The 27322-nt window shown below is 43.2% G+C and overlaps 1 protein-coding gene across 6 annotated transcripts in view; it reads right to left on the bottom strand.

Moving 5' to 3' along the window:
- EPAS1 (endothelial PAS domain protein 1) overlaps positions 1-27322 on the bottom strand; it is a 134037-nt gene that overhangs the window by 21815 nt on the left and 84900 nt on the right. For all 6 annotated transcript variants that reach the window (XR_014523537.1, XR_014523538.1, XR_014523539.1 and 3 more), the window contains 5 exons: positions 23726-23877; positions 22213-22297; positions 19429-19547; positions 19110-19312; positions 6620-6726 (listed from right to left, as the gene is read on the bottom strand). Coding sequence is in view for 3 of the 6 variants with exons in the window: in XM_083494287.1 (XP_083350413.1) it covers positions 6620-6726; positions 19110-19312; positions 19429-19547; positions 22213-22297; positions 23726-23877 (666 nt within the window). In the remaining 3 variants the exon portion in view is untranslated. The remainder of the gene's footprint in view (positions 1-6619; positions 6727-19109; positions 19313-19428; positions 19548-22212; positions 22298-23725; positions 23878-27322) is intronic.

Genomic DNA, 27322 nt, shown 5'->3' with positions numbered 1-27322 from the left:
AACGTTTTCATGCAACATACACACCCAGTAACAACCCTAGGAAGCTTTCACAAAACTGTAGATTTAGAAGGAACACCCAAGCCACCCCCCCCCCGGGCTCATCTATTCCAACCCCCACAATGCAGGGATCTCAGCTAAAGCATCCATGACAGATGGCCAACCAACCTCTGCTTAAAAACTCCAAGCCAGGAGAGTCCACAGCCTCCCGAGGGAGACCGTTCCACTGTCAAATGGCTCTTACTGTCAAAAAGTTATTCCTGATGTTTAGTCAGAAGCTCCTTTCTTGCAACTTGAAGCCATTGGTTTGAGTTCTACCCTCCGGAGCAGGAGAAAACAAGCTTGCTCCATCTTCCATGAGACAGCCCTTGAGATATTTGAAGATGGCTATCGTATCTCCTCTCAATCTCCTCTTTTCCAGGCTAAACACACCCAACTCCCTCGACTGTTCCTCATAAGGCTTGGTTTCCAGAGCCTTTATATCTTGGTCACCTTCCTCTGCACACCTTCCAGCTTGCCCATATCCTTCTTAAATTGTGGTGCCCAGAACTGGACACAGGTGTGGTCTCACCGAGGCAGAACAGAGGGGTACTATTACTTCCCTTGATCTGGACACTATGTTGGCATACATTACATTGTCAATTCCCTTATTCCATCCTATTTGTTTCAATGAGAAGGAAATGCAATGCAGATCAGGAGGGAAACGACATAAACTACGTATCGTTTGCAGATCGTATTCACTGAGTTCATCTCTGCATGGACATGGGACAAATAAGTGAATGTTGGAAATTCCGCTCCTGATTGCATTTTTTGTCTCCAGCATCCCTAGTTGTCCCCCAGCATCAGGGGCCAGCATCATTAGGCACTTGCTGAGGGTCAAACGCTTGTTGTTGTTGTTTAGTCATGTCCGACTCTTCGAGACCCCATGGACCAGAGCACGCCAGGCACTCCTGTCTTCTACTGCCTCCCGCAGTTTGGTCAAACTCATGCTGGTAGCTTCAAGAACACTGTCCAACCATCTCGTCCTCTGTTGTCCCCTTCTCCTTGTGCCCTCCATCTTTCCCAACATCAGGGTCTTTTCCAGGGAGTCTTCTCTTCTCATGAGGTAGCCAAAGTATTGGAGCCTCAGCTTCATGGTCTGTCCTTCCAGTGAGCACCCAGGGCTGATTTCCTTCAGAATGGAGAGGTTTGATCTTCTTGCAGTCCATGGGACTCTCAAGAGTCTCCTCCAACACCATAATTCAAAAGCATCAATTCTTCGGCGATCAGCCTTCTTTATGGTCCAGCTCTCACTTCCATACATCACTACTGGGAAAACACACTACTGGGTCACACGCTAGTAGGGGCCCATTGCCAATCCCTGGAGCCTCTTGCCCCAGCTTCTCCTCCTTGCCTCCTCACCTGTCCTCTCTGGCCAAGAAAGCTGAGCAGCAAGGAAAAGGAACAGAGACTTCCACATGCCTGAAAGTAAGTCCCCACATTTAATTATTATTTGGAGGCTTTGTCAATGGATTCCCTTCCTTTCCCCTTCACAATCTTTGATTGTTGCAGGACCTGAACTTCGGAACTCCCTGCTTATTGACATCAGGCACGCAACTTCACTGTGTCCTTTTCAGTGCCTGTTTAAAGCAGTTTTATTTAGGCAAGCCCATCCAGGCTTTTTAGCTACTAAAATGATCTCTACCACGTTTTGGATATTTTAAAGTTTTTAAATGCATATTTAAAATGCAAAAGCATATATGTTTTGTTAAATGCACAAAATAAATAAAAGATACTGCTATTCTGAACAGTTTAAAGACCACAAAGAAGTCTTTGGTTAAACAGTTTACTAAAGAATTTCAACTGGCTCTCCATTGAGATGAATGGCAAGATTCAGTGGGAACAGGAACAGATCCAAATCATTCTAAAATATTAATGATGGAATATAATTAATCTCTTGCTATAGTTCTACAGCGCATCGTCAGGGCACATTATGCCATAAGACAAAGACTTTGTTTCCTTTCCCTCTCTCTTTCTTCCCTGCTCCATAGGTTGCAGGGAGTGATCTATGCCAAATCTGCCAAATTAAACCCTATTATCGCCTCTGATGACTACCAATTAAGTCTCTTGGAGTGTATAGAATTTTTTATATTTGAAGCCAAGAACGCAAACAATGCTGTAGCTTATCTCAGAACAATGCCATTACCCCATGGCAAGACAATAATACAGGACTACAAACTTGAAGCAAGTTTTATCTTGGCAGAGGGTTGTGCAGTTTATGGGCAATGTAGATATTTTCATTAATTTGTACACTCCCCCCCATCCCTGTGAACAATCATTTTATTATTTCCCCATTGATGGAGGATTATAGTCTTTCTATGGGATATAGCAATAATAATATGAACGGCTTGCATTTTAGGATTGAATTTCCATTGTTTTTAGAGTTTCTGTGCTGGTTTCCAGCTTGTCCATGGACATACAAGGTTGGCCTCAAACAAATCTCTCTCTCTCTCTCTCTGCATTGATTTCCCACCTGTAAAGTAGTTCAAGAGCCACTTTGTAAGGTTGGTGGAGAGAAAACAATTTTTAAACATACTACATAGAAAAGGTTCAAAGGTTGCAGACCTTCAGACGTTTACCTGGGACTGAATCCCATTGAACTTGGCGAATTGTACATAATGGCAAACATGTGCCACATAAACAACTCAACAATAGAAAAAAAATCTGCTTGTACAAGGATGTGCCCTTGTACAAATAACTCCACTTCCCTCCATATGGTATCAAGGTGATATATACATGTGTGTGCATGCATGCTTCTGTCCCTCTTTGCTGCTAGCTCCTATAGCAGCCTGGAGAACATACCCTGGAGAAACCCACAAGGACTGGGCAAGGGAAATAGTCTTCTATTCCTATTGTCCCCTCCCAACACTTAGCATTTAGTGGCCTTTGTAGATTCCATATAGCCATAATGGTTAATAGCAACTGATGGACCTTTCATTCTCGAACTTGTCTAATCCCTCTTCAAATCCATCTATACTACTTTGGATTATTTTACTGGATGAATAGTTTCGCACGAGGCAAGAGACCTTGCCTATTGTCCTTCCCCTGTTCCCCATGACAACTATTTCCAGACTTCTGTACCTGCCACCCACAAACCTCAGTCTCTACCCTCTTCCCCACTCCTTGCAAACATAGCCAAATTATTAGAAAAACCTGGACCCTAATAGCAAAATTGCAAAGGAAAAAAAAAGAGCAAGGCACATTTGGAAAACAACCTATTCATTTATTCTGGATCATAATTAGCAGTAGCTCAAAGAATTTGCATCCCCTTTGAAGGCGGAAAAGTTTATTCAGAATACGCTTATAGAAATGGCTCCTTCCTTGGAGTTGTGCTGTCTTAGCTAGATGGCACTGCTTTACCGTAATGAGGAACATGAGCCTGTGGACATTCCTTTAAATCCATTGCCCTTTGGAGTCGGAACTGTATATTGTGTTTACAGGGTGAGAAGCCTCCATTCATATGTGAGAGCATATTCAAGCCTCTTTGCCATCAGCAGATGATCCCACAACAGTTACCAGGACCATGTGTGACAGGAACAGCGGCCAGCTCAAAAATCGCATGTCAGATTTCGCAGAAAGGAAGCTCTAGATTGAAGAGATTTATGCATGTTCCTGGGAATACTGGTAGGCAATGCCCACAAGAAATGTTCCCCAGGCTTTTCACAGGAACTATGTGCCACTCCTGAGACTTAAAGGAAAGCAACCTTGCAAACATGGGGTCTTCTCCTTTGCTCATATAAAAACAAAAGGACCAGGCTATTAGGGAAATGAAAACTTGGGTAACTTGGGAAGCAGAACTGGAGAAGATATCCTATTGTTTGAGGCTAAAGTACAAAACTCTTAAGGTGAGAGGTGTTGGACATTACTTGTACGAAGGAAAATCTGCAACAGAAATACAATCTATGGTAATTCTCAAAGAACTGCAGGCTAAGGCTCACAAATAGTTAGGCTAACTCTGCACTCCTTCCCCCAATGCTGTACAAGTTGTGATAAAGAGAATTCATGTTCCAGGAATACCCAGAATAGTCTGGCTTTCTTCATGTGAACACTTCGAGAGTTACACATTTCGTTTCTTGCTGGAGATGAGTGAAAAAAGCTGACTTAGAATTCCTTTTCCAAGAGATGTCAGGTAGCCAACATACTAGATCTTTTGTAGAAAACAGCTAAGTCCTGACTATTCTCTGCCAAGCTTACCAAAACCGGCTTGTTCTTTAGCGTTAAGTTGTTACAGAAGAAAATGACTGCATGGAATCAGAACATGGGCTCCCTGGCATGAGGCCATTCTGCAGGGTGACAATACATAGCTACAAAGCGATTACATCTATTTTTAGGCATTGTGCAGCATGTTACAGTGGCAAACAATAGAAAAGGAACTAAGGGGGCAAACAGGAGTGAAAATAGATCGGCGCTTGCTGTAAAATTCTCTCCTACAACTTTGTCTCAGTTTGTGAGATTTGTAAGTGAATGTGTGTATACATTCAATTTACTTGTTGCTCTGAATATGGAAGTGTAATGGCAGGAAGGGAATAAGATGATCTAGCTGATTTGGTGTGTTACACCAAGTATTTTAATGTGGCCACATGAAATGTTGGCAATCCTGACCTCACTGAGAACTGGGGCTGCCAGTGCTTTATGGGGCCTCATGCAAATCCCTGAGTCCTCCCAGATAGCCATCCCTTGCAGGGGTCTCCATCACTTTCCTCCACACCTGTCAATAAAAGGTGGCTTCAAGATCCGACAGGCTGCCTGCCACTCACAGCTGAATTCATAGGAACACAGGAAGCTGCCTTGTACTGAGCCCATGAGTTCATTTAATTCAGTATTGTCTACACTGAGTGGCTGCTGCTCTCCTGGCTTCAGGAAAGAGCTTCTGCTGGTGGGACACCAGGAACCAAACTCAGAACCTTTTGCATTGAAACATGTACTCTGTCACTGAGCTACAGCACTCTTCCAGTTCCTCACCTGCCTTCCTCTCTCACCTGTTTCCTGACCCTTTCTTGCTTCTTTGGCTGGGAAGGAGCTCCAAATTCTAGAGGAACTCCAGGAAGGGAAAGTACCCCTCAACTGCTACTTGTAGCATTTATTATTGATTGTACCTCATTCTGTCTCTAAAGAGCTTAGGGTAGCACACACAAGGTATTTCCTGACCCAGCAAAACTGAGTTCCCAAAGTATGAAGGAAACAAACATTAAAAAACCCTTTGTGGACGATCAATTGCAGCATACTATTGTGTGTGAACCACAACCTACTTCATCAGATGCATAAATTGCTATCCTCAGTTATCGGATGAGTGCATGCATGTGAGAATACCTATATGACCAAATGAATTAACATATCCTTAGTAATAAAATTGCCATTCAAGTGTAGCATCTTGCCCTGTGGATTGGCTCCCCACACAAATTTCTCCCAGTGCAACAACATGTCACCACCAACTAAGGAATCTTTTGCAGTGGTGTGGAGACTGTCAGTTTGCATATCATAGTACAGAAAGTATTGATCTGATGTGACGAGATCTTTCCTATTCTAATTAATCCAAGAAGATTCTGGAAGCTTGTCTGTGTGAAAGAAACAAGCAGAAGGTTCATGATGTTTGGGTTATTCCTTCAGAGAAACTGAGTACAGCTGGTTCTGTTATCTTTTGTCTTCAGTAGCACTAAAACTCTGCTTTATGAAATATAATTGCCTCTGGTCTTTTTTTTGAGGGGGGGGGGATTCTAAGTTTTTACTCTGCTAATTGCTCTCTGTTCTGCATCAATATGAGTAGAGTTCATGAGATAGACTAGAGTGACCAAGTGTCCTACTTAACAGAGGACAGTCCTCTGTTTGAACGGCTGTCTGGCTTAAAGGTAAAGAACTGTAAGGAGGGAGAGTTGTGGAGGGAAAATGGTGGCTTGATGTTTTCCATCAATTTAGCAGCAACCTCGACAGCAGACTCAGCAGGCCCACAGATCACCTCATCGTCTCACTCTTCTCCACTATGGCGAGATGCACCGTACTTCCATTTAAATGACGATTTAAAATTATTTCCAATTCTGCATCTACACATATAAATTTAGCATATGCAGATTTTATGCAAACCACTGCCCTCTTTTGCATTCTTTTTCGTTGAAGCATAAGCGCCCATCCTTGAGGAGAGAAACCCTGGGACTGTGGCTAAGGTCTCTGCCCCTTAACCATGATCTGCAGCCCAGGTTTGTCCTATGTTTACAGATCATGCTTAAGGGGAAGAGATTTGAATGATGATCCCAGCTTTGAACAACATGCTGAGCCAAACCTTTGGCACACTGTGCTAAAAGGACCAGGGAGGAGCAGAACTTCTGCGAACTCCTCTCTGGGAGTGAGCATGTTTGCACGGTCCCAATAAGCCATAGCTTGATTTGTCACGAGGTGCTTACCAGGCCGGTATTTGTATGAAAGTGGGCTGAAGCGGCTCATGAGCCTTAGCACCAATTATTTGTATTGCCCACTGAATAAATAAATGTACAAATCATGCTCCTGCCAAATAAATGCAACCTCACAGCTTCGCAATGTGCTCAATAACACACATTCCTAAGAGAAAATGCAAGTTTATAACGAGACTCACAGTTCTGATGACTTTTGGTCATATTCTCAGAGTCCAGTGCATGGTAGAATTCATAGGCAGAACGGCCCAGCAGCTCCTCAGGATGGTATCCAACTAATTCAGTGATCCTTCATGAAACAAGCAAACCAACATTTTCATTAGATATTTGGTTTCGAACATTTTTCATTTAGTAGCGTGCCTTCCCAAATTAAGGAAAATCTGAGCTTGTAAGTTTTTATTGGTATTGCCCTGAAGAAGTGTACTTCAGCTTCACTGGGGCAAATAAACCTCCTTTCACGCACCTTTGTGATTTCATCTTTCTCTCCCTTTTACGCCCTGATTTAGCATAGGATAGCTTCTTACATTCCTACTGAGTGGTGCATTTGGCTGCAACAAGATAGCTCTAAAAGTAGTCATTTTGGCAATTGCTGCTCTAAAACATAACATTAAGAACATATCAGAGCAGCATCTTCTGCTGTAGAGTTTTCTCTCACTGCATCAGAGGCAAATCCACAAATGTGGACATATCTAGATGGGATTTCTACCTAGGCTGAGCATCTAATACCTGGTCCACCCCCCTCCACTTTCTTGTTTTGCTGGATTTGCAGGTGCTTCTACATTTGTCTAAGCATATTTGTCCAAGGTTTTAATGTAACTACCTCTACTAGAGTACACACTTTCAGTTAAGTCCCCGTTAACTATTGCACTAAAATAAACAAACATGCATACTGATTGCCAGATGACTGCAGCATCAAGTGCTGACCTGTGTGTGTGAATGAGCCATCACCATACGCCACAAGACATAACATTTATGCCTTCCCCATAGATCCTGATATCAGGTTTTGAATCATACAAACACATGCAGGCATAAAATGGCCAAAATTCTACTACACGTTTTGTATAAGATAGATGCTTCTCAGTAGAATTTAATAATCATTTGTCAATATTTACAAGCTGAGCTTAGCAGCAGGAACACAAAATGCCCGAAGCGCCAGAGCAGTGCCACACAATGACGACACCAGTGTGTAGCTTTGTATTTGATCAGCAAATGATATTTCCAATTCCAAGCAGTTCCTTGCTAGCAAATCAGGCCTTAAGATCCAGAGTGAAGGAGAGTCACAGGTAAGGAATCAGGAATCCTTGTTTAGAGAGCTAACCTGCTGAGGTTAGCCCTGGTACCATTTGACACCTGCATCATTCTAAACCATGGTTAGCTTTAACCAGAGTTTGCAAACTTTGGCAATCCTGCTATGCTAGCATTTTGCACACACATGATGAAACAGCAGAGTGAGCTTGAAAAAGATAAGGGAGAGAGGAATTTGCAAACAAGGGTGAAAGGAACACATAGTTCACAGAACGGTTGTAAATTTTTAACCATGGTTAAGACACCAGGAAATGTTGTGTCTCTACTGTGCTATCCGCAACCCATGATTCTGACTGATTTCTGTTGATAGAGCAGATTGGAATGGAGCGGAGAGGGAACCAATTAACTTTTGACTCTTGCTCCTCTTTGGACTTCCATCATTTCTTTAGTTTTGACTCTCTAAATTGGAATTTATAGTTAGGGGTTAGCTCATTGCTTTTGGTATTTCCGTTACTAAAGCGGATATTAAACAAACAAATGCTAGGCAATACGTTAAATGATGGCTTTCCCCCAGCTGCTGTACTTATGCAATAATGTTTCATAGCATAGATTCGGCAAAGATTTTCACACAGTGACTCCATTCCATGCGTCACCAATGTACAAACAAGTACCAGGTTACAAATAAATGCCACTGTGAGGATTTGGCTTCGAAAACTTCAGTTGTGTACAGAGGTAATTAGATTAAAGACCCTATTGTAGCATGTATACTGTATCAGAATGATTGATGTACATTACTATTAAAATTATAAAAAAAACCTTTTGCTCCTCCTCCACTTTTCAGGATGTCCTTGCTATATTTTGTACAGTTTTTGTTGTTGTTTCATTTTCACATTTTGTATAGTCTTGATCCTATCTAAGTCAAGAGTCCATACACTAGCTATCTGTAGAACGAAACTGGAGGACGTATTTAAGAACAACGGCAGAATGAAAAGGCTACACCATGCCCCCACCTTCTGAACTACTTTGCTCCCAGTTGACGTTAACCTTACAAAGCCAGGAAATACAACCTCAGAACAAGCACACAGCCTCGTCTGCCTGCAAGCACGTAATTGCCATTATCACTAATGATGGTAACACTGTATTCTCACAAGGATCCTGACTTCTGCGAAGGCTCTTCTACCCCACACACATTTTACGGAGGGTGTTGTTGTTTTTTTAAAGGACACGGAGCACGCTGGAACTTGCGTCAGCAAAAAGAAAAAGAAATCAGACTCCCATCTGTCACAAGAGCCCCCAAATGCGTTGTAAAGCATTACATTATCTGAGAGCACATCTCGGGGGTTAACATCTGTGATGATGGAAGACCGAAACAGAAGACAGATCTCCTTCCCCAGCTTAAACTAGGAGGGCAGCACCACAGCTCAGTGGTGGAGAATAAGCTTTGCATGTAGAAGTTCCCAGGTCCAATCCTTGGGTCTCTCCATGCAAGGCTGGGAGAGTCTCCTGTTTGAAACCGCAGAGTGTGTGTAAGCCAACATTCCCAAGCCAGGTGTTCTCAAGATATTTAGGACCTCGACTCCCATCATCCCTGAGCCTTGGCCATGTTGGCTTGGGCTTATGGGAGCTGGAGTCCAGAACTTCTGGAGGGTATCAGGTTTAGGAAAGGTGGTGTAGGCAACATTGAGCTAGATGGATCTAGCTCCTCACAAGCCTGTTCCCCATGAGTGGGAGACAGGAGGGAGTTCCAAACCCTGTCTTCATTAACTGCTTTTGTCCCACAATCGAGGGGAGGGATAGTAGCTCTGGTGGGGGACCCGTTGTGTTCCTTCTGGGCCTCGCTCAGCTCTCACCTGTGGCCCCTAGAAGCTGTCAGCATGCAACAGTGGCCACACCTCAGGGGACGGCCTCAACTGGCTGGCTAAACCAGGGGAAGGTGACTGGTGGGTCTTGAGGAATTTCCCTCATCCGAAGCAGCAGGAAAAAAACCCCACATTGGCAGGAATGAAAATATTTTTTTCTATTTATTTAAACGATTTAGTTAAGCAGCTTATAGGCACAGACTTTTTCTTTGGATAAATACAATGGTATTTGGAATGAGTTCACACATAATATATTTGGTTACTGACAATTATATCGGATAATAATAAATACTGTACATTAATGAATAGTGATGTAACAGTATTTTTTTCTTTTCTTTTTCCATTATCACTTTCTCCCCCCCCCCCACTATCTTTTTATAAATGAAATTCTCTTAATAAAATAATAAATGATTTCTATAACACTTAACTACAATCGTCTCTAAGTAAAAAGTTTAGAGCTATAAAATCAGTCTGCATCAGGGGTGTACTATATCGGTAAACCCATTCTAGAATGACTAGAATAGTAGTTGCTGATGATGTACTAACCAAGCAGTAGGTGGCTAGGATAACTGCATCCTAAATACTGGAATACCTGCACCAATTTTGAGCTTTTGAGCAGGAAAGTGTCAAGACGGAATGCAGAACTTCCTTCATTTTTCTCTGCAACTTAAATACAACATTAAGCACTTACTACTGACTGTCCCTACCATGCCAAACCAGTGCGTTTTTAATCCATTACTTTTCTTTCAATCTGTGCTTTACTTCCTCAATGCAACATCAACCTCGAAAAGTTCACACCCCAGAATTACCTCTTGCGGTACATGTGTCCTGTGAAAATGTCATGTTCAGCTGGATCAGATGTAATCTTGGATTACAAAGTCTCATGCATTAGGGAAAGAGGTGTTCTGTTGCCTTTTCACTGAGGCCTACTAAGAGGTAGGCACGCAGCATTGCAAACAGCTATTTAGATGCTAAATGTCAAGGGAACAGTGTTTATTCTCTTAAAACAGCAGGTAATGAGGAAAGCAGGGAAATTCTAAACCTGACCTATACGAGATTGAAATATTATCCAGGGATTAAGGTTTTTAAAACAGCTACTTTTGAAAACTGGATAAACCATCCATATGCCGTTAAGCTTTTAGCAGAACTGCCTTAATAACACACATGACCCTGCCAATTTTTGTAAAGCGAAATATGCATTTGGTTCTTCACTCCCTCCACTCCTGAAACCTGTATTCATGAAATGAGTTTTATTTTCGGCTTTCTGAGCTGCCGGCAACAGTCTGCAGAAGGCGCCTCATGGGTAGCTATCCTGCTTGCTTCCAAACCTGTAGTACGTTCAGAATCAGGGTTTTTCAAAAAACAACAACTGCAACCTTAATGCACGCAGACTGCCGGCATGGAAATTGCATTAGCCAATTGCAGGTGGCACCAAGCACCAGATGCGATGCTAAATGGCCAGCCAGTATCATGTCACTCCCTTTGCCCAAGTCCCTTTCAAGTGGCACACGTGTCAGGCATAGATAAGACTAGAAATTATGTATTGAGGTCCATATGTTCTTAGCATTGCAGCACGTTAGACAGTTTGTCCAGAAGTCTCTCTGTTTATATTTGGTTTTGCAATGGAACTATACATTGCAGTAAACATGGGACTGCCATCAAAAATGGCAGCTCGTCATCAGGTTCACCCCCTCTTTCCATATACCTTTAAAATGTACATGTGTGCAGGCATCACCTAACTCTGCCTAACTGTATCCTAAATATAGGCTGCCTAGTCTAGGAACAAGTGAGCCTGTCAAATCTGGAGAACAGCATTGCAAAATTCGGAGATGTGTGAATTTCAAAGGATGACTATACTTCGGTTTGTGTACAGTGGTGCCCTGCAAGACGAATGCCTCGCAAGACAAAAAACTCGCTAGACTAAAGGGTTTTTCGGTTTTGCGTTGCTTCGCTAGACGAATTTCCCTATGGGCTTGCTTCGCAAGACGAAAACGTCTTGCGCTTTTTTTTAAAAGACGCTTGAAGAGGCGCAGTTTCGACGGACCGTGCTTCGCAAGACGAAAAACATTGCAAGACGAAAAGACTCGCAGAACGAATTCTTTTCGTCTTGCGAAGCACCACTGTATTATTCCGGAAAGTGAGCATTAAGTAGGTTCTCCTTTAAATGTGGACAGAATCAAATTTACTTATTTGTTTTATGTTTTTCATAAAATTTATACCACTGCTTGGTTGTAAAAAACCCCTCAAAGTGGTTTACGGAAGGATAAAACAAGAAAAATCAAAGAAAAATTCACAACCCTGCTTTAAGACATGCAAAAGTTAAGATGCGAAAGTAGATTAAAAGTACCTCTTTTAATCTAGGCTTATTTCATCAAGAATGTTTTTAGCAGGTGCCGAAAAGAATACAGTTATGACACCTGTTCGGTTTCAATCGGCAGGGAGTTCCAAAGACGCTGCCACACTAAATGATCAGATTTTTACAATTGTAAAATGGGTATTACGTGGCACCTGTAGCTGTGACAATTCCACTGATCCAAATGGTCAAGTGTGCACAAGTGGGAATTTCTCTGCCACCCCAATGTAGTCTAATAGCTCACCTCTTGCAGAAGTTGAAAGATTTGGTGCAGCACAGGACGGGGAATATTTATCTCTGAGACTGAGGATAGTGGATGCCATACTTTACGCAATATAGTCGTACCTTGAATGCCTTGCGAGTCGAACGTTTTGGCTCCCGAACGCTGCAAACCCAGAAGTGAGTGTTCCTGTTTGCGAACATTCTTTGGAACCCGAATGTACGACGCAGCTTCCGATTGGCTGCAGGAGCTTTCTGCAGCCAATCGGAAGCTGTGCCTTGGTTTCTGAACATTTTGGAAGTCGAATGGACTTCTGGAACAGATTCCATTCGACTTCCGAGGTTCCACTGTACTGGGCTATATGGCTTAGCTAAGGATAAAGCCACTGATATGTCCCTGCAAAAGAGACCTTCTCCACAACCAAAACACTGGTTTAAAGCTCGCTCTCACACAATACCTGACATATCCAGTTCCAGGGCCTGCATAAGACATTTTGTCGCATGAGGCCAAAGCCAGTTCTCCAACCTTCCCCCATATCACAGAAAGAAACAAATTGGACCTACAGTTCAAGCAGATAGCATCTTCTGCTGTGTCTGATGTAGGGATGTCTGAAAATTTCAGTGGAAATGGAAAAGGAAGTGGAAATGGCTGCACTTTGTGTGTTCACCTGTGGCCAGGAATGGAATTACCAGAAATTAGCAGCTGCTGGAAACCACAGGGAGGAAGAGCACTCTTGTCCTCAGGTCCCACTTCTGGGTTTCCCACAGGTATCCAGTTGGCCACTGTGAGAACAGGATATTGGACTAGATGGGCCTGATCCAGCAGGGGGTCTTCTTATGTTCTTATGGAAATTGATCATGCGAATATGATTGGTATTTGTTCACATCGCTGTTGTGTTTTTTTAAAAAGTTCACAAGCGATGTGCAATTAATGACCTTTTTTACATTGTTTTGCATAGATAGTTGTGTAAGATATGTGCAAGTTCAGCTTGCATTCAGTAGCAGGCAGCGAGATGAATAATGAAGTATTTGGTGGAAACGGAACTGCAGTGGAAGGGAAACGGTGCTGATTGTGACAAACGCAGGCCAGAATGGAAATCACTGCTTTCTTACATCCCTGAGGACAGCAGGCTAGTTTATGGCATGCAGGTCAGGCCCCCAAGGCACAACACACAATTCTCCCAACATCTTGCTGATGCTCCATACCATCTGTTGCTGGATATGACTTCCTCACTCCCCTTAATGGTACCCCTGTCCCGTTAAATTATAAAAAAGTAACAGAATTGAACCCACACTTAAGCTTATTTCTATCTCACAAACACAGATGCTTCCAGTAGCTCTCACTTCCATGGTGAGAAATGTCTGGGTTTTTGCCAACAGAACCAGGAAGTGTGTGTTTTGAGTATCACTCTTTGCCTTTTTGGGGGCGAAATCCCCTTAAAAAAAGCCCAACAACTTCTTGAAATATGGCAACCCTACATCGCAGGTTAAGGGGAAGGATTATTTCTGCTTTGAGGAGGAAGCACTGGTCAGCTGCAGAGTTCATTAATCTAGAAGGATTTATTAATTGTATTTGCAGCAGAAGCAGTTTTAGCGCTGTGTTTGAAAATGGAGCATCCTAGCTTATGGGAAAGCAAGTGGAAAAACCTGAGCGTTGCACAATGGCAACGAAAGCATATTTCCCAGCACTGCCTGACAAACCACGAGGCTTTGGGGACAAATATCCATTGCTGACGTTGTTTAATAAAGGGACTTGGAGGATTTTGCATCACTCCCTGTTCTTCGTCACCTCTTCCTGATCTGGGAGTGCCTGCCAAGGCATTTCCGCAGGAGGAAAACACTTATCTGGCTGGCCCATATCCTTTCCCCTCTTGGTGCCCATTCAGATTGGGCGGGCTGCTCTTTTCACCTCTTGCTGCCAGGCTGCAACCCTACGGAGGCTTACCAGAACTGCCCCACTGGATTTAGAGGGTTCTGCTTCAGTTTAGGATGAAGGCTTGTTTGCCCCCTCGCATTTCCTCTGAAGAGCCTGTGGCAGTGCAAACAGGGACCTCCCATTTTATCCTCGACGGCCTCGGCCCAGTATACCTGAAGGAGCGTCTCCACCCCCATCGTTCTACCTGGACACTGAGGTCCAGCGCCGAGGGCCTTTTGGTAGTTCCCTCACTGTGAGAAGCCAAGTTACAGGGAACCAGGCAGAGGGCCTTCTTGGTAGTGGCACCTGCCCTGTGGAACGCCCTCGCACCAGATGTCAAAAAGAACAACAACTACCAGACTTTTAGAGAACATCTGAAGGCAGCCCTGTTTAGGGAAGCTTTTAATGTTTGATGCATAACAGTATTTTAATATTCTGTTGGAAGCTGCCCAGAGTGGCTGGGGAAGCCCAGCCAGATGGGCGGGGTATAAATTTATTATTATTATTATTATTATTATTATTATTATTATTATTATTATTATTATTATATCCTCATCAACCACCCTCCCTGTCAGTGGCTGGAAAAGGTTCATAAAAAGGGGGACCCCCCCAAAACAATCAAGTGTATGGAGCAACTCCCCTGAGGAGGAAAGGCTGCAACGTTTGGGACTTTGGGGTTTAGAGGAAAGGCAAGTCAGAGATGCCATGACAGCTGTTCATAAAATTAGTAAAACGATGAAACTTGTTCCCACAGGAGGCAGTGATGTCCCCCAACTTGGATGGCAAGGAGATTAGACAAATCCCATGCACAAGAGAGCTATTGATGGCTACTAGCCCGAATGGCTATGTTCTGCTTCTGCAGTCAGAGGCAGAAAAGCTTCTGAATAGCAGTTGCTGGAAGCCACAGCAGGGGAGTGGGCTCCTGTGTTCGAATCCTGCTGTTGGTTTCCCACAGGCATCTGGGTGGCCACTGTGGGAACAGGATGCTGGATGAGATGGGCTCCTGGCCCAATGCAGCAGCCTCTTCTTATCATAGAATTGTATAATTCAAGAAGGTCTCCTAGCCCCCTGCAATGCAGGAATCTTTTGTGCAACATGGGGCCTGAAACCTACAACCCTGATGAAGTCTCACGCTCTACCAACTGAGCTTCTTATGCTAACTAAGGTTGAGATATACCCAAAGGACCGCCTCTTTCCCTATGAACCTACCCGGACCCTGAGATCATCTTCTGAGGCCCTTCTTTGTGTGTCTCCTCCTCGAGGGTTCGGAGGGTGGGACCACGAGAATGGGGCCTTCTCTGCAGTGGCTCCTTGTCTGTGGAATGCTCTCCCCAGGGACGTTTGTCAGGCCTTTGGTTGATCTGATTTATATCCTATGCCCTTTTAAAATGTGTTTGTTTTTTTGGGGGGGGGCTATTGGGTTGTTGTTTCTATTTTTATTAGGTATTTTGTGGTTTTATATCTTGATTTTATTCTGTGAACCGCCCTGAGACCTCCAGGGCGGTATATAAATTCTAATAATCATAATCGTACTCATAATAATACAGTCATACCTCAGGTTAAATATGCTTCAGGTTGAGCATTTTCAGGTTACGCTCCGCAGTGACCCGGAAGTAACGGAATGTGTTAATTCCGGGTTTACCGCTTGCGCATGCGCAGACGCTCAAAATGACGTCACGCGCATGCAGAGAAGCGGTGAATCGCAACCCGCAAACGCGCAGACGTGCGTTCTACTCAGGATGTGAACGGGGCTCCGGAACGGATCCTGTTCGCATCCAGAGGTACCACTGTAGAGAGATGACGATGTCCAACACCACCCGGGCTACATTCAGACAACCCTTACCTGATAATTTTCCAGATTACTTCTGGAAATGATATATAATGAATTGAAAAAGATCGGAAGAAACCAGAGGCCTTTCTCCTGGGCATTGTCGGCCAATTGGTGCAAAAGAAGGATAGAACTTTTTTTATGTACAACAGCAGCAAGAATACTCATCGCTAAGTATTGGAAGACACAAGATCTACCCACTCTGGAAGAATGGCAGATGAAGGTGATCGAGTACATGGAATTGGCTGAGATGACTGGCAGGTTCCGAGACCAGGGAGAAGACTGGAAGAAATTTAAAGACTACTTAAAGAAATATTGTAAAATTAATGAATGTTAGAAAGATGTTGGATAGAAACTAAGCGGTTTCCAGCTGTAATGCTTTAGGAGATATGAAAAAAGGATTATAAATGGGTAAAAGTTTAATGGTAAGGATTTGCTGAACTAACAAACTGAAATGGAATACAAAGAAGGGAAGTATGAGGAGGTCGGAGGAAATAAGGGTATGGAAGTTATGTTATTGAAAATTAATGTGTGTTTTTAACTGCTTATTATTTCGTATGTTTATTTTTTATTTTTTATTATATTAAAAATTTTTTCTTAATAAATACCTTTTTTTTAAAAAAAAGATAATTTTCCAGATTAATTTAGAATCAGTGCCATTCTGTGACATGCTCATAAGATTAGGACTCCAGCTTCCTTTTACCATATTGTAAGCATCCTCAGGGCCGGCCAGGGCATTTTGCTGCTTGGCTGAGACAAAGCAGTGAATGACTCCCCCCACAGACCCCTCTCACTCAAAAGTACACAGCACACAAAGCTAGTTGATTTATTTTGGGACCTGGGGCAGAAAGTCCCACCGGAGAGTCTGTTTCCCTCTGAGGCAGTAAAAAAGACAATATGAAATTAAATAACTCTTTGCTGCCCTTTCATGATGTCCCAAATTCGCTGCCTGAACTGGTCACTTCATTCTGTCTAACGGTAGGACAGGCCATGGCCATTCTATTTCTATGAAAAACACTGTGTGTGTGTAAATAAAAAATTCCTTCCAGTAGCACCTTAAAGACAAACTAAGTTAGTTCTTGGTATGAGCTTTCATGTGCATGCACACTTCTTCAGATACAGATGTGTGTATCTGAAGAAGTGTGCATGCACACGAAAGCTCATACCAAGAACTAACTTAGTTGGCCTTTAAGGTGCTACTGGAAGGAATTTTTTATTTTGACTATGGCAGACCAACACGGCTACCTATCTGTAACTGTGTGTGTGTGTGTGTGTGTGTGTGTGTGTGTTGTGCAGACTTGCATTGCTTTATTCCCACATCCAACACAGATTCAGGGCATATTTTTTAAGCAACGGGATATTTACTATGCCAAATCCTAAAGCATATTCTGATCCCCATCACAAGTTGCCTTTGTTTGCCTTAAGAGCATTAGTTTAAATCTTTCTTACAACCGCTCGACTTTCTTTTTTCCTCTCATGGTGGGTTCAGGGCAGTGCTGAATGTTGCCCTCTTTATTTCCTCATGAAATATTCTCACGGAAGCTGAACTCCTGCAAATGTTTAACTCAGACAGCACATGAACAGTCCCATTGTCTTTCCTAGGTTGATCTCAAAAAGAATGCTCAAGGGCCCGTGTTGGTTTTTTAGGCCCTGTGTTAAATTATATAAATAAACCCCATGATACAACAGGAAAGCCTGACCTGGCATTGCTGGGAGTACTGGAATGGCAAGAGAAACAAAAGGATTGCAAGGAAAGGATTAGCGCCAAGACGGATGCTTTAGATCAGGCCTGCTGCAACTTGTGAGCACGGCTTGCTGAATTTTATGCAGTAGCCTACAAAAGCTTTCGACATGTTGAATTGGTTAGTCTTTCAGATGCCACAAGAGACTTCCTTTTGTTTAAAAAAGACTAGAAGTCATTGCCAAGGCAAGTTACAGAATACATGAATTGGCCAGATGCATTTGACTTGGGTATCTCACAACTTGCACAGTCTTGCTTCAGTTCAGCCTTTGCCAATCGGAATCCTTCCACATATTTTGGACCACAATTCCCATCAGCCGCAGGCAGCGCAACCATGTTGGGAGTAGGTAATAAGTCTGTGCTGGCTGTGGGTGATGGGAGTTGTAGTCCTAAACGTCTGGAGGGTGCTCAGTTGGCAACAGCTGTTTATTCTCACGGAAACATTGCACAAAACACAGGCTGGACAGAGGAATCGCCTCTACCTTTTAGACTTTTTACCATATCAACTGGTTCAGGTGTATGATCAGGATTCCTAGTTGAGCAGAAGTTGCCCACTTCAGATCTTTCTGCTCAATGCAGGAAGGTCAGGGCAAAGCTTGTAGGATGGGGATCTTGGGGCAAAGTGTACCCCCTGTGCCCCCTACCCATATGCCCAAATGGGGCTAATGTGATATTGTTATACAGGGCAGGCACAAACTCTCCAAAACTCTCCAAAAGGGAAGAACAGTGTTGTGCTAAAGCACACCAAGACCAGACAAAAATACTTTTAATTCCCAGCAGCCAGTTTAAAATGTTTAGCAGCTATATCTATACAGAAGTGAGTATATGTTTAAATTCTTTTGCATCGGCCTCCTTTTTTTTTTTTTACTTGCCATGGGTTTTTCTAGTCCTGGTGGTACTGTTCTCCCTATCGAGCCATACGTCTCCTTTGGGGTTTGCCTAAGTAACTGCATTTTGCTCTGGTGTCTAAGAATATTCTTTAAAGAAGGGTGCCTGTGGTGATCACACAGGGTCCCCGGACATTTGACGGTCTATTGATCCCTGTGCCACCACTGTGATTGCTTTCTTTGTTGCCACCAACCCGTTTCTCTTGGGCACCCATGGAGTCCAGACAGTTGTTAACATTAATAAATAATCAAGTTTATTTTTATAAGCATGAACAAGTTTATGGTTTCAGTTAATTTTTCTTGTCAGTTTCTTAATCTTAGTTTCTTTACTGTCTTATACATTCCTAACAACTTCAAACTGATTATCCCAACCATCTATCTGACTCCACCTAACAGTTCCTCACACTCTCTCTCAACACAACTCGACCAACCCACAGACTTATCCTCCCTCTTCCTTCTCCAACTCCCAACTCTCACTCTAACTACTCCCCTTGGGTTCCCACTGGCCAATCACTTCACACTTATTTAACCCTTTCCTTATGACCCACCTAGGAGGCAAACGCCGCAGTGCCTCTCAATTTATCACGCTGGAGAGGCGTTATAAGCAAATGGCTGGTCTTTTTACCTGTCATCACAGTAGGTGAATTTCATGTCCATGCTGTGACGGCTCAAGAACGTCTTGCTGTCCAGGGGGATGTCAGTATTGGAAGGGTGTTGAATGGGTTCACACATTAATATCAGGCAAGACAAGAGAGGCTCTTTGTAGCCACAGAGAGCATGAGGAGGGCATGTATTATAGACCTTCAGTTGTCCAGTGCAGTGCAAAACCTGAAACATAAGGAAACTATTTGTACTAATACAAGGGTTTTGGTTTTTTTTAAAAAAAAACAAAGCAACTTGAGTAGATTAAATCTTTCAAAAAACATACGTTAAAAAAAAAGTACCTTCCATGTGGCCGATTTTAGATTCACAGTTCTGCCTCTGTTGGTAACAGTGCATTTCATTCTCATGAAGAAGTCCCGCTCCATGGTCACCTCTTTATTCTTTTTCCCAAAGCCTGGACCTGAGAAAAATGTGGACAAGATTCTTTTTTAATGCTTGTTTTGCAGTTTCCGTTGCATGCTCTAGTAACCAGCCAGCAGTTATTTCGGAAGGACCAGAGTAGGAACATTCCCAAAACCGCTGCGATCAACTAGCTACACACTTTGAGGATAAAGTTAATCGATTTTGGGGTGACCTTGGCAGTTCCGGATGAAGTACCTATTGCCAAATCACTGGTGTGGTGTGAGATCAGTTTTAGCTTATGCAGTCAGCTGATGTGAACAAGGTGTTGGCAGCTCTATGTCCAACCACATGCCCTCTGACTCTCTTGGGTTAGTCAATCTAGCAGAGGGGGTTGACTGGTTGGGTACAGAGCATGGTTAATGCTTCACTGCATGGGAGGCTGGTTCCTGGTGCCTTGAAAGAGACAGTGGTGCTGTCACTCCTAAAGAAACAGTCCCTTGGACTAGAATAACTACCAACCAGTCAAGACTATCTCCCCTTGGGGGAAGGTGATGGGAGACAGCTGCAAGCAATCTTTGATGACATTGATTTAGATCTGTTGGGTTCAGCCTAAGTTGCCCTTGGTTGCTTTGATGAATGACCAGGGCATGAGGAGTGTGACCTTGCTTATTGATCTCTTCGCAGCTTTTGTTACCGTTGACCATGGTACTCTTCTGAACCAGCCCTGTGGAATGAAAATTGGGAGCACTGTGTAGGTTCTGGTCATATCTACAAGACCAAGTCCAGAGAGTAGCCTGCCTAAAATATTTACGTTTAGGCAAACATATCCAAACACATGTGGGACACAGGTGGCACTGTGGTCTAAACCACTGAGCCTCTCGGGCTTGCCAATCAGGAGGTTGGTGGTTCGAATCCCCATGATGGTGTTCCATTGCACCAGAAGCGGCTTAGTCATGCTGGCCACAGGACCCGGAAAAAAGTGTCTGCGGAGCAGACAAATGCTGGCTCCCTCAGCCTGTAAAGCGAGATGAGCGCCGCAACCCCAGAGTCATTTGCAACTGGACTTAACTTCTCAGGGGTCCTTTACCTTTTTATCCAAACATAGATGTTGGCATCTTTTATTCCTTCTTACTGTTACCTTTAAATGTTTTTAATTCCCTTTAACTGTTTTCTTTGACAATTTTAACAATCCCTGCAAACAACTTACAGGTACATAAATTTCGCTAAATAAATATGCTAATCCCTGTGTAAAAACTGCCCCTCTTTGTTCTGGGCATGTTGACCATCCAGTCTGGTGAAGCCATCTTCATCAGCACCACTCACTTAATCTGAGAACAGTTTGGGTGGGTTCAGAGAACAATGCGACTCCCATGAGGATTGCAATTTATCACATGATAAGATGCTCATTTCATCACATGATGCAGTGAGGGGGAAGAAAGCTCAGAAGCGCAAGAGAGATAAACACTTTGTCCACAGGTTAGCAGATTATTTGATCCACCCTGTTATCTGTTGTTTCGATTACTCTACAAAGTTTCTGTGCAGCTGATTGAGAAACCAGGTGATTATCATCTCCCTAGAACAGTTCTCTGCTTGGCATTGCTGCACTGAAGGTTAACTGGTGACATTCTAAAGCAGCGATGGGAAAATATATGGACTCCTATCTACCCCAGCCAACATGGCCAATAGTCATGGATTATCAGAACTGCAGCCAAGCAGTAGATGGAGTGCCACAAACTTCCCATCCGTGTTTTAAGGCAGCCTTTAGCACCTCTGGGCATGCTGGCTGGGCGGAGGTGAGTTGTAATCCAAAACATCTGCAGGGCAGTAGGTGGGGGAAAGCTGTTCAAAGCAATTATTGCTCCATGGACTGTATCCTAAAACACTTCAGCCATTGCTTAGGCCTCAGGATGCGTCTTGGTTGAGATCTGGCACAGACGGTGGATTCAAATGCTCCGACCGTCAGCTCTGCTCACTGCAGGCAGAAGCCAACACCTTAATAAGATAATTCCTTCGTTTGTCCAAATTCAGGATCCCCAAGGCCCTATAAAGCAGATCCTCTTGGAAGAGTGAAATGTGTTTCCTGGCGCAGCAGCAACCATCTCCTCGTGCCAGGGGGAATTAGGGAGTGACCATAGGAACTCAAATCCCCCTCCTAGTTTCTCCTAGAGATAATTGCCCTAGTGCCAAATAACAGTTGGCATTAGCTCACACTTTCTAAAAAGAAAATACTTCCTTGGTTGCAATAAATCCCCCAGGAGAAGCAGCCATTGCATTTGGTCTCGAGTCTGGAGGTTCAGACAGGCGAAGTGCTTGGGGAGACACGCAAATCTTTCTATTGTTCATTAATACTTTTAGTTAATTACTTTAAAGCCCTCCAAACTTCTCAAGACGACTTATAGCAGAAGAGAGGTGAACTGCTCATATTAAAAACGACTTTAAAAACATGAAACACTAAAAATTATAGAAAAAGATCTACCTCCCAAAATCAAGCCCCCCCCCCTCTCCAACAACATTAAAATGATCACCACAATCAGCTGGCTGAAATATCACAAAACAGCAAAAAAGAAAATTAACAATAAAATGCCCAGGAGAAGAGGCGTCCTTGCCTGGCACCAAAATATATTATTAAAGGCAAGTCTTCTTTGTGCATAAATGATGCACAAAGTACACTGCAATACTGTTGTTGCATTATTATTATTATTTTTTAAAAAAACATTATTTACCATTTTTCAAACTCAGGTTTTCTCGAATTTCCTCATGATCACATGGGTGAGTGAAGTCAAAAATGCTGTGTCCGGTCAGCTCCACCTGTTTGACCATCAAGACAAACAGATTAAATAATGGGGTGGCGAAAATGAATTTACGCTGGGAACGTATTCTGGATCCCCTTGTTCTGTTCCCAAAATGCACCACAGGACAAGAAACTTTGAGAAGTGTTTTAGAGAGATGTTTTAGATAGCAGCTAGCTGTTCATTGTAAATTCACACTCTAGCCGTTTTTGTACTTGTATTCTGTATTAAGTATTTATATTTCCTTCCCACTCTGTTCTATGGCCTGATGGTAGTGACAGCAATAATCTTTTATCATTTTATGAGTGATACTTCTTTAAAGCATCTGCAAGTCACATTATTATTATTATTATTATTATTATTATTATTATTATTATTATTATTATTATTATTATTATCCATAGATAACAAAAAGTTATAAATATTTGTTATACTTTGTCACAATCTTCTTAAGGTTCCGACGACTTCCCACCAACTCCTTATGTCTTTATATGTTCTTTTAGTGCTCTATTTGTCTCAGATTTTGTTGTTAATTATCAGAAATATTGTACTTATACAAATCCAATATATCATAGAAGTTAATCGAAGGCTGCCACAGACATCATGCTATTACAACAGTCTTTAAGGTACTTTTTATATATACCCCATTTCTTCATAAACGTTTGGTCTGTATGGTCTCTCATTCCCCCCCGTTAATTTAGCCAGCTCTGCATATTCCATTAATTTGCCATTCCATCTTTGATGGCATTTTCCCACCCTTCCAGTTTGAAGCTATTAAGATTCTCACAGCCACTGTGGCATGTAAGAATATTTCCCTTGCATTCTTGGGTATTAAAAGCAACCATGGAACTGCAACCTGCTGGGCAAGAGAATAGGCCTATCTGCATATTCCATTTACAGATAGGTAGCCGTGTTGGTCTGTCATAGTCAAAATAAAAAAATTCCTTCCAGTAGCACCTTAAAGACCAACTAAGTTAGTTCTTGGTATGAGCTTTCGTGTGCATGCACATTTCTTCAGATACACTGAAGAAGTGTGCATCTGAAGAAGTGTATCTGAAGAAGTGTGCATGCACACGAAAGCTCATACCAAGAACTAACTTACTTGGTCTTTTATTTTGCATATTCCATGTTTCACTTGTGCACATTTAAATCTCCTCTTGGGTCCCTCTGACCTTAACCCTGGCCTCTTCAGGGCTAAACACCCTTGCAGCCACTCTAATCCCAGAATAGCAAAGGCACCATCATTCTCTTCCTTAGAGTACTTGCAGGAAGCTTTTGCTAAGCCACATTTAACAAACTAGCTCTACCAAGTAGAGGAAGAAGCGGAAGTTATATTATACCATAAACCACCCTGTGATCCTCGGCTGAAGGGCAATATACAAGCTTAATAAATAAGCATCACAGTATCATCCAACCTGCTACGTGAGATGCGTAGAAAACAGCTCACCTGTGTCAAGCCCATATACTTGCTGATGTTCTCCGACAAAAAGATCATGTCTCCATCCTGTGTGATGACAGTGATAAATCCCTCCAAAGCTTTCAGGTACAAGTTGTCCATCTGCTGGTCAGGCTCTATTTTACTCTCATTGTCACCACAGACTGCACAAAGGAGTGGGGAGCAGAGGGGGAGGACCAAAACGAAGAGACACAAAATTAAAAATAAATCAGAAATGATGCTTTGCAGTATGCTAGCAAATCCCAACCAAAATCCATATCTGATATAAAGTTCATGGCTTTGCTTTTACCGGATACAGTGGTGCCCTGCAAGACGAATGCCTCACAAGACTGAAAACTCACTAGACGAAAGGGTTTTCCGTTTTGGAGGTGCTTCGCAAAACGAATCTCCTATGGGCTTGCTTCACAAGACAAAAATGTCTTGCGAGTTCCTGCAGTTTTTTTCCCCTCCCCCCCTTTTTCTAAGCTGCTTATCAGCTGATCCGATAAACTGATAAGCCGCTAAAAGCCGCTAATAGCGCTAATCCGCTAATCCGTCAATGGGCTTGCTTCACAAGACGAAAAAACCGCTAGACGAAGAGAATCACAGAACGGATTCTTTTCGTCTTGCGAGGCACCACTGTATCTAAACAGTTGAACAGCATTAGAAAAAAGTTACAATAATTATAATATTGTGGCAGTTCAGGTAACAAAGCTACAATCTTGCACACAATGATTTGACATCGGGAACCCATAAAGTGGCCTTATATTGAGTCTGTTAGCCCATGTAGTGCTGCATAGTCTACACACTGGCTGACAACAATTTCACAGAATTGTAGAGTTGGAAGGGACCGCGAGGGTCATCTATCCCAACCCCCTCCAATGCAGGGATCTCAGCTAAAGCATCCATGGCAGATGGCCATCCAACCTCAGCTTTAAAACCTCCAAGCCAGGAGAGTTCATAACCTCCCGAGGGAGACAGTTCCACTGTCAAACAGCTCTTACTGTCAAAAACTTCTTCCTGATATTTAGTCAGAAACTCCTTTCTTGTAACTTGAAGACATTGGTTCGAGTCCTACCCTCCAGAGCAGGAGAAAACAAGCTTGTTCCATCTTCCATGTGACACAGCCCTTCAGATATTTGAAGATGGCTATCATATCTCCTGCTGGAGGAGATTCTTGAGAGTCCCATGGACTGCAAGAAGATCAAACCTATCCATTCTGAAGGAAATCAGCCCTGAATGCTCACTGGAAGGACAGATCCTGAAGCTGAGGCTCCAATACTTTGGCCACCTCATGAGAAGAGAAGACTCCCTGGAAAAGACCCTGATGTTGGGAAAGATGGAGGGCACAAGGAGAAGGGGAAGACAGAGGACGAGATGGCTGGACAGTGTTCTCGAAGCTACAAACATGAGTCTGACCAAACTGCGAGAGGCCGTGGAAGACAGGAGTGCCTGGCGTGCTCTGGTCCATGGGGTCACGAAGAGTCGGACACGACTAAATGACTAAACAACAACAATCATTTCTCCTCTCAGACTTCTCTTTTCCAGGCTAAACATGCCCAGCTTCTTCAACCGTTCCTCATAAGGCTTGGTTTTCAGACCCTTGATCATCTTGGGTTGCCCTCCTCTGCACATCTTGTCAATTTCCTTCTTAAATTGTGGTGCCCAGAACTGGATGTCGTACTCCAGGTGTGGTCTGACCAAGGCAGAATAGAGTGCTGCTATTACTTCCCTTGATCTGGACGCTATACTTCTGTTGATGCAGCCTAGAATAGCGTTAGCTCTTTTTTTGCTACTGCATCACACTTTGGACTCATGTTAAGTTTGCGTTCCACTAAGACCTCTATAGTGGTACCTCAGTTTAAGAACAGTCCTGTTTACAAAAGATTTGGTTTACAAACTCTGCAAAACCAGGCGTAGTGTTCTGGTTTGCAAACTTTACCTTGGTCTACAAATGGAAACCAAATGGTGGAAGGGCACCGGCGGCAGGAGGCCTCATTAGGGAAACTGCTCCTTGGTTTAAGAATAGATTTGGTTTAAGAACAGACTTCAGGAATGGATTAAGTTCATAAACTGAGGTACCACTGTAGATCCTTTTTACATGTACTACTAGGAAGCCAGGTGTTTCCCCATCTTATATTTGTGCATCCTGCCTAAGTGCAGAACCTTACAATTGTCCCTATGGAAATTTGTTAGTTTGGGCCCAGTTCTCCAATCTGTTAAGGTCATCATGAATCCCAATTCTGTATTCAGCGGCACTAGCTTCCCTTCCCAGGTTGGTGCCATCTGCAAATTTCAGCGGGGCTTTCAGAGGAAAGTCTTTACCAGTCCTTCCTAGATATCCCAGGAACTGAACATGGGACCCACTTACCTACTATAGCTCTTCCTCACTGAACTCAGTTGGGACCTACTTCCCATAAACAATCACAAAAAATGCTGGAATTACAGAAATTTGCCACTGCCCCAATCTTACTAGGAAATGCATGTGGAACCGGGCATGTCTACACATGCATCCTTAGCTAAATAAGGAACTCCATGCAGATGCAGTCACTGCTTGATCTAACTACTGGAGCTGCACATGCTTCATTAGGAAATCAGCAATTAGCATTAATGGGAGAGGAAGAAAGGGGTGCGACTTCATTTCGCCTACAACAAAACCATCCCAAACAGCTATCTGACCAGGGCTGGACATGAGCAGTCATTCCGCCTGCTTCTATACAATAACATAAAAATAAAGAAATAAGATGCTTATGGGAGGCTCACAAGTAGGTCATGAGTGCAACTGTATTCTCCTGCCTGAGATGGAGGATGAGGCTTTAAGTGATGACTAGTCAAGTTCTGTCTTGGATGCAGTAATACTTCTGGGTATCAGCTGACAGAAACCACAGGAGGGAAGAGGGCTGCTGCACTCAGGTTCTGCTGGCAAGCTTCTCATGGGCATTAGCTTGGCTACTATGAGAGCAGGATACTGGTGTAGATGGGCCACTGGCCTGATCTTCTCATGATCTTGTGTGATCCCAAGCAAATGGTATATAGAGGCTGGTACTGTCTCTGATACAGAAGATAATATAGGCGTCGGGACAATAAGCAACTGATAGCCTTATTGTGCATGAATTTGCTTAACCCTCTTTTAAAGCCATCCAGGTTGGCAACAAAAGCCTGGGCAGCAGACTGCCTGGGCAGCAGATACGTTCCGGAGCCCCGTTCGCATCCAGAAGTGAACGCAACCCGCGTCTGCGCGTCGCCACTTCTGCGCATGCACAAGCGGCGAAACCTGGAAGTAACACGCTCTGTTACTTCCGGGTTGCCACAGCGTGCAACCTGAAAATACTTATCCCGAAGCTACTTCAACCCAAGGTATGACTGTAAATTAAAATATGCACGTTTCATGCAAGACGGTGTCCTCGGCTGTCCTCTTTTTTTGGTGTTGAGTTTCTGCTATGGGGACGAGCATGTTAAGTAGCTAGCTTTCTTTATTGCAACAGGCAGTTCCACAGTTCAACTATCAAGAACCTCCAATTTGATGATTCCCACCAAGTAGCTGAAAGCCACTGAGATAGGCTGGTTTTTGCTTTCCAATGATAATTTCAGTCTTGCAACAACAACGAT

Source organism: Podarcis liolepis (assembly GCF_965112155.1).
Source record: "Podarcis liolepis genome assembly, chromosome: 3".
NCBI classification, from domain to species: Eukaryota; Metazoa; Chordata; class Lepidosauria; order Squamata; family Lacertidae; genus Podarcis; species Podarcis liolepis.
This window is presented reverse-complemented; position numbering and strand designations above follow the sequence as displayed.